The sequence below is a fragment of the Saprolegnia parasitica genome (assembly GCF_000151545.1).
Source record: "Saprolegnia parasitica CBS 223.65 unplaced genomic scaffold supercont2.152, whole genome shotgun sequence".
NCBI classification, from domain to species: Eukaryota; Oomycota; class Saprolegniomycetes; order Saprolegniales; family Saprolegniaceae; genus Saprolegnia; species Saprolegnia parasitica.
Window position 1 is genome coordinate 40,853 of NW_012156546.1, and position 7,594 is coordinate 48,446.

The following is a 7,594-nucleotide window of genomic DNA, read 5'->3' on the forward strand; positions in this document are numbered from 1 at the left end:
GAGAGAGTGACGTCTTGCCGTTGGCCGTGCACGCGGCCTGGGCCGATGGAAGTGTCGCCGAGAGAAAGACGAGAGCGGCCGTGAGCTGGGAGAGCATGTTGAGATGTTTGGGAAAAGGAAAAGTGAGCAATTGCATAATATGCGATCGTTCCTCTCTCTTGCGATCGAGGCGGCAACGTCTTCTGTTTACACAGTAGTAACATAGGACGAAGTCGCACTTGGAGCGTCCTGGAACACATGCCAGAGATACACCTCGATTTCGGTCATTTGCAGTTCAGTTTAGTCATTTCTGATGATTTAAAAGAGCACACCCAATGAGTCATCAAAGAAAGCACTTTGACGCAGAGATGATGGGCAATCACGTCGAGATCGGAGTTCCTCGGAACGCCACCTGACGCAACCGCAACCCTGCGACATTATAGGACGACACTGACCCGATGCAGGTACACAAAAGAGAATCCTGGTCTTAATGTAGGCGGGGGCTGATAAGGGAAAATGACAGAACTGGGTGTGTTTGGTACAAGCTGCGTCAAAACAGGAATTTGGCGAAAAAATAACCATTCGCTTAAGTTTCCGGCAGGGTATTGGGGTTGTTTGGCAAGGTAGTCACAGGGAAGGGTAGGTGGGGGTGATGTGAGGTGTTGAGAAAGGTTAAGGGATTGTTGTACAGGTCTTGTTTGCGGTTAAGGAGGGGTAGGAGGAGAGGGGCATGTCAAGACGCCGAGGCGAGCCACTTTATGCCACCCTGAGCCACTCAATAGTAAAACCAAGTCTATGTATTTTTATGCAATTTACCCAGGTTTGGGTTGATTTGGGCCCACGTTCACCCAGTTTTGACATTTTCCCGGCTGATAAACACACACCAGAGTGCGCATATTATGCAATTGCTCACTTTTCCTTTTCCCAAACATCTCAACATGCTCTCCCAGCTCACGGCCGCTCTCGTCTTTCTCTCGGCGACACTTCCATCGGCCCAGGCCGCGTGCACGGCCAACGGCAAGAACGTCACTCTCTCTGGTTTCATCATGGACAACTTTTGCATCACGCGCGGCGTCATGGTCGACAACCCCACGATGCTGACGCTTCAGCACCCCGAGGTCCACTCGATCCACTGCCTCGTCGACCTCAAGGCGTGCACCGAGTCGGGCTACTCGATCTTGTCGCCGCCCGCGACGCCAGGCGCCAACTACACGGTCAAGTACCAGCTCGGCACCGACGGCACGGCGCTCGCCATCAAGTACGGCATGGCAGCGCGCAACTATGGCAAGACGGGTTTCAACGCAACGCTCACGGGTATCGACGACGGCACGCCCGAGCTCAAGTGCATCTCGATCGCCAGCGACGTCATGGTGGACGGCAAGCCGGTGACGCTGTCTGCGACCGACTTGGCGACGGCGTCGAGCATGCCCATGACCATGACTCCGACAAAGACGAGCATGCCAATGACCACGACACCGACAAAGACGAGCGGCATGGACACCATCCATGGTCATGCCGTGGTGCTAATTGGCGTGGCGCTGAGCCTTCTCCTAATCTAGCGAGTCGAACGACCTCTCCATTGTATGTTAGCATCCGCCAGTAGTTGATCCAGTTATGTCGAGGCAAGATCTCGGGCCATGGTCTCGGGCACTATCACTGTTCAATGTACTTGCTTTTCCAGGAAATGAGGCTCAGGAGAAGAGTGATGGCGCGATGAGATCGCGCTGTCACTTTGAGGAGGAGATCGCCAAGATATGCTGCGGCGTTGATCCCCGCAGCGTCTTATTCGTATTATGCCAATACAAACCACAAGTGTAGAGTTGCGCTAAGTGCGCATGGGTATTTTCCGTTGCTTCGGCGGGTGTAGCTTTATGGTGTACGGTGGGTGAGGCGTACTTTGGAGGACATCCTATTTCAATACCTCGGTCACTCCTAACTTAATTAAAGTATCGAGTCGCCGACATCTTATTTTAATATCGCGGTCTGTAGAAAGGACAGGGTGCAGATTGCCTTTTGACAAGTGAAGACGAGCGCCACGATGGCCTTCCGCGTGGCATTTCCACACGTATTTCCACGCAGAGAACCCGGAAGAGCTGGCCACGGTTGTCGCCCTCCGCAACGCGCTCGTCGCCAACCTCGAGAGCAAGGACCGCCGCTTCGTGGCGGTGCCGCTGCACCACTATGTCGGCAACAACACGACCGAGCCGCAGGTGCGCGCCAAGCCCACGCATGGTCTCAACCTCGTGCCCGTGGGCCCGCACCCGATCGGCTCCTTTGAGACGTGGGCGCCCGTCGAGCACTTTGCCGAGGTCTACTCGTGGTTCGTCGCCAACCGCAATGGCCTCAGCGTCTTTATGCACCCGTTGACGCGCGAGGTATACGACATTATGGCGGTCGGCAAGCAAGTGTATTGACGCTATGCGCTGGTATTGTAGGAGGTCCGCGACCACACGGAGCGCGCCGCATGGATGGGGACGCCGCTCGTGCTCGATGTGAGCACGCTCGAGACGCAGCTCGCCGAGCCTGCGTCGCAGTACCCGTTCTTTCAACTTGGCTACGCCAGCGAGTAACACTACAGTATTACCTCGTGTCGGAAATACTAGATGCTTTGTTGTAAGGGGTAATGCTTGCTCGCTTGGGTTTATTGTCGATGCCACGCGGTCAAGTTGTTTCTTGGACCGGTAGTCTAGTACGTCGCCACAAAACGACGCCAGAACACTTCGCATCACAAGCGTCGAGCCGTCCGACACCACCGTCAACGGGTGAGTCTTTTCGAGAGACGACGCGTCCAGCTCGCCAAGGCAAAGTCTAAACTTGGGCACGACAGCGTCGGCACTCGGAGCGCGGATGCAACGGCAGCAGATGCAGCGTACAAGTCGTCGCATCATCGCCCAAGTTTGTGGGTTGGGTCTCCGCTTCGCATACCGTGATTTCTCGTGCCCGCCGAGTCAATCCTGAGCAACAATAGCCACGCTATATGTGTTATCTCCTCTTTGCAAGACGCGCTGCTGCAGAACAGAGGTACCCATTGGAGGTATCTGGCATTGCTACCTCGTGGGATCCCACTCCGTTCGAGGTTGAAGTTTGGAAACGTATATACGTGGCCGCATCTGCTGCTTCCACGTGCACGAGTTTCATTCTTTACATGGAGGATGCGCTGGGTACGCTACGGCGTCGTCAACATGCCGTTCGTTCGGACGTCATCGCAGAGGACGTAAGGCACCCTTTTGCTGTGCGAGAGCTCGAAGGAGGCATTGAATCGAGATGAGAAAGAGATGTCCTTGTCACTGCACGGATGATGATGTCATGACGGAATTCAGACGACCGCACGTGGATACCAGCCGAAAACACTGAGATGGCTGCCTCTGCGACCATCTGCAAGGGCACCGTCACCAGACCGCTCTGCCTAAACAGAACTGACGCACCTTTGCTCAAGACTACAACATCGACGCTACAGCGTCAGGTACAACGCGGGGACGCGAGGCGCGGGGTAGAAGCACGGCGGGAGCAGGTGCAAGTGCTGGGATTTCTTCCTCGCGCTTGCTTTTCTCACCTCGGCGCGTCCGATTGGCCGTCTCGAGATCTCTGTTTCGCGGGTAAATGGGCTGCTTCATGTGCGCATCAGTGATTGGCTTGTTTTCAAACCTTGCTCGCACCGGATTGGCCGAGGCAGGGCTTTCTTGCGGGAAAGGTCACGACCACGTGTTATTCTGGGCGGGAACCTAAAAATTGCACCCGAAACCTCTGAAAACCCCTTCGAGCCGAGGCTGCTGTCACGTTTGAAAACCAGTTGGTCTTGGTAGAGGGATCGACGCTCCGGGTGCCGCCTCTTTCAACTCATTCTCCAACAAGAACTTCTCCTTTCATCGATCCAACATGACCTCGACGTCGGCCCAGCGCACGATGCAGGTGCTTGCGAACGGCGACATTGTCGACTGCGCGCGCCTGCCCAACTCGGCCCGCAACACGTTGTACAAGACCGAGCTCTGCAAGCACTTTACCGAAACCGGCACGTGTCGCTATGGCTCCAAGTGCCAGTTTGCCCATGGCGAGGACGAGCTCCGCGGCGTGCTTCGCCACCCCAAGTACAAGACGACCAAGTGCAAGGCTTTCCTCGCCACCGGCAAGTGCATGTACGGCGGCCGCTGCCGCTTCATCCACGACAGCTCGCCCGAGGAAGACAACAGCGACGACGAGGCCTACAGCATGACGCGCGCCGAGCAGGACGCGGAAAACATGAAGGGCCGCGGCCGCCCGATCCCTCGCGTGAACCCGTCGCGCCACTTTTACAGCGAGCCGGACGCCGAGGGCTCGATCGACCTGAGCTGCTACTCGGCGGCGTTCAAGCTCCAGCCCGTCCACGCCTGCAGCTTCCCGCCCTTTGAGGAGACGCGCTTTGCGCGCAGAGAGTATGGCTTCGGCGGCAGCGACACGTCGAGCGACCACACGCCGTCGATGAGCGATGATGAGAGCACACTCAGCTTGATGCAGCTCAACCTCGGCAACAACCAAATCGACGACGACATCGGTGCGGGCTCGCGGCTCTCGATCTTTCAGCGCATTTGCCGCGCGTCCGACTAACCTCTCGGCGCACCGTGGGGTCGCGACCCTATTTATCATCCCCCTTTTTATAAACATCCTCGAAGTTAGAGCAAACTATCTATCAAGTCGGCAACTAAAGCAACAATTGTATTTTAAGTGTTAAATCATGCATTCAAAAGGTTAATCGCAATAGAGTACTTAAACATGCCCGGACAGTTCCATTGCCCCTTTTCAGATGCGAGACCAGGGAATGTAGAGCTTGAACTCGTTTGAAGGCTGGACACACATGTACCGGTACATGCACAAATCGTACAGTGGAGATTGCTCCAGTCAAGAGCGTCCTACTGTGTCGTCTCTACATGTATGCGCTGCATTTTCGTGACCCAGTTGACACGGAACATCGATAAACCATGTCCTCTGCAGTATCACGCTCTAGCTCACGTCGTATTGATAACGAAATCTTGTACAGACTTAAGACCCATTCAATGAAGATCGGAATCATCGCTCCAGAAAGATCTTACTGTGAATTTGGCGCAGACTTCAGCCGCGTTCGGTACAGATCCATTACTTTCTATTTTGTTGGCGATCCCCGCTGCCTCCCGCATTTGCCTTCCGATGACTGACTGACTAGTGCATAAAGCAGTTTTGCATGCAGTGTGTGTATGTAGTAGTTACACGATGTACACGTCGGATACCGACTACGTGCGAATCAGCCGTCGTGGGCGAAGGCGCGGTGTCGATAGCAATACCGACGAGCGCGGGCGTGGCGAGTGCACCCTGGCGCCAGGCACTTTTCGCCTCCACCATGACGCACACAGCGGCCGTTGCCGCGATCCTTCTTGCCGCATCCTTCGATTTGGCACGTGCGTCGCCCTCCGTGGCGGTAGCAAAGCTGGTTCATCTGGGCGAAGCGCTGGCATCCGTCTGCAAGGCACACACGGAGCGTGCCTTGTCTCATAGTCATGTCGTCGTCGTCGTCCAGGGAGCGTTCGGCATGAGCTGCGATCCCATGGACACTGTCGTCATTCGTCGTCGGTACTGTTGCAACGTCGTCAGTAACGGCGCTAGCGCGGAGCAGCTCGTCTACACAAATGCGGTAATGAGTCGATAGTTAGCTAGGATGTACCGAGAAAGGACTCGGGCGGGAGCCATAGGGGAAAAGCCGCAATGTCTTCTCCACCGTCGTTGTGGCTTGCGTCTTGAAATGACCCAGCAGCAACGGAGTAGGGCGGGTCGCTCGTTCCCCCGCATGGTGTGGGCTCGGCGTTCATTCGAATTATGAGCCGAGTGGACGTGGGGTCGAGCGCTAGGACGAGAAGAAAGGCGGGACGCACGTCGCAGGGACGTTAAACCTATAAGACCTTTACATATGCATGACGTGGCATGCTTTCAGCGCGTTTAACGCATGACGATGACGGTTTCGGGTCTGCGACATGTCGTATGCGAAGCCAAGACGAGGATTACTCATACACCATGCGAGCGTTCTTAGTCCAGAAGACATCATAGTGAGCGTCGTATGCATAAAGAAGATCACGCAAGCCACGCCGTGAGGGCCGCCTGCGCTTGGACCGTACACGCTTGCGTGACGACTGCGGCAACGTTGGTCCCTGCAAGCGGCGATGCGTAAAAGCGCTTCCAGAACGCCCGCTCGTTTTCGATCACGTCTACGACACCAGAAGTCAGTCGGCGACGACGTCGAGTCGAGGTGTACCTTGTCCGCTGGTCGCTGTCTTGGGTGCGTCGTCATCCCAAGAGTCCCACGCCGTGTCCTACCGTCTCCACTCAAACTGGACCGCCCACCCTGCAGAAAGTACCTGGACCGCACCCGATTTGGCCTACGCATCCAGACCCGCGTCAGAGCCTAGATTTGGGTGATTGCCTTACATTGCCGAGGGGTTCGAGCAGCGCGTTCAGCGTTGGCGCCTGGCGGGATGGCGAGAGACGGGGGGCAAGGAGCTCCATTAGATGCAGTATCTACGATTCGTAAAGCGTCTCGACAGCGACTGCTAGCGGTCGACCTTGGCGCGTTGCAACGCGGTGCAACTCGGGTGGGCGAGCAGGCGCAGCGTCCTATCAACTGCGCGCTCGAGCGACGCTTCGTCCCAGTCGTCGCTGCTTCTCGCCTAGCCATCCGTGCTCCTCTAGAATCAGCACGTTCTTGCAGAAGATGGTACCGCGAGCAGTAAAAGCGTATCAAGCAAGAGTGCATAAGCTTCATCCATATCGACAATGATCCAGCGCAACTAGAATAGACAATAGATCACATTTCCTGGCTACAAAATTGAGAGTGTACGCTGTCGTCGCTGGGCTCGATCCACGAGCTGACGAGCACCACGAGGTGGCGAAGCTGCGAAGCGAGCACGGTGGGTGGCATGGCTTGCACGAGCGACGGAAGAAAGCGCACGACCGTCGAGCTAGAAATATTGCTCAAAACTGCGTGCACGAGGAATTGATTTAACCTCATGGAACGGTCGAGGCTCGGGTCTTTGGCCGCGGCCGCTGGCGCCAAGGCGCAGTGGGACGCCATGCACGCTAGCATCGATGCGCAGAGCGGCTCGGCAAAGCTGGGTGCTTGCACCAAGTAGACGAGCGACGCTTCGACGAGAGCCAGGACATCTGTCTTTTCTCGCAGCTGCCGCGGGTCACTCGCCAAGAGAACTACACCGCATTTGAGTCCCCGAACACCTGTTTTCCGGTGCGTACGTGGTAGCATGGCATCCGTGGTGCTCTGTGCCAAGGCCGTTAACACTGCCAGAGTCGGTGTCGGTGCCTCGCGTTGCACCTAATGTGCCATACCTTGTCAAATATGCACAGGAATCGCATGGACACACCTCTTGCAGGAACCGGGTGTGCAGCAGCAGCGCGCGAAGGCCCAAGCACACAAAGCGCACGTCGACCGTCGTCGATGTGTGACGCGCTGTCCACGTCAATAGAAGCTCGGGCGACTCGAGCCAGAGACTCAGTCGCACGAGGCCTGGCAACGTCTGGGCAGCAATGCGTTTGAGCTAGACAATAAAACTCGATATTGACAACACAGCGACACTATCGGTACCTCAAACTGGGACGAACAAAA

At 56.1% G+C, this 7,594-nt stretch overlaps 3 protein-coding genes across 3 annotated transcripts; 1 reads left to right on the forward strand and 2 right to left on the reverse strand.

The window, feature by feature from the left end:
- Nucleotides 1-3,855: 3,855 nt before the first annotated feature.
- SPRG_14542 (hypothetical protein) lies at nt 3,856-4,560 on the forward strand (the record flags this gene model as incomplete). Its single annotated transcript, XM_012354252.1, has 1 exon — nt 3,856-4,560. The coding sequence occupies one exon, from the start codon at nt 3,856-3,858 to the stop codon at nt 4,558-4,560; it is 705 nt and encodes a 234-aa protein (XP_012209642.1).
- Nucleotides 4,561-5,230: 670 nt separating this feature from the next.
- On the reverse strand, nt 5,231-5,792 carry SPRG_21431 (hypothetical protein; the record flags this gene model as incomplete). Its single annotated transcript, XM_012354270.1, has 2 exons — nt 5,231-5,604; nt 5,648-5,792. The coding sequence occupies 2 exons, from the start codon at nt 5,790-5,792 to the stop codon at nt 5,231-5,233; spliced, it is 519 nt and encodes a 172-aa protein (XP_012209660.1).
- A 192-nt stretch (nt 5,793-5,984) lies between these two features.
- On the reverse strand, nt 5,985-6,617 carry SPRG_14543 (hypothetical protein). Its single transcript, XM_012354253.1, has 5 exons — nt 6,540-6,617; nt 6,406-6,495; nt 6,336-6,356; nt 6,233-6,290; nt 5,985-6,185 (listed from the first exon to the last, which is right to left on the reverse strand). The coding sequence occupies exons 2-5, from the start codon at nt 6,481-6,483 to the stop codon at nt 6,052-6,054; spliced, it is 291 nt and encodes a 96-aa protein (XP_012209643.1). The 5' UTR covers nt 6,484-6,495; nt 6,540-6,617; the 3' UTR covers nt 5,985-6,051.
- Nucleotides 6,618-7,594: the final 977 nt, after the last annotated feature.

Excerpts from the sequence above, each read along its gene's own strand:
- SPRG_14543 (XM_012354253.1), bottom strand. The coding sequence starts at position 6,483 with ATGGAGCTCCTTGCCCCCCGTCTCTCGCCATCCCGCCAGGCGCCAACG. Across the intron at positions 6,291-6,335 it reads CCAAATCGGGTGCGGTCCAG|GACACGGCGTGGGACTCTTG; the intron begins GTACTTTCTGCA and ends TGGAGACGGTAG. Across the intron at positions 6,186-6,232 it reads GACAGCGACCAGCGGACAAG|ACGTGATCGAAAACGAGCGG; the intron begins GTACACCTCGAC and ends CTGGTGTCGTAG.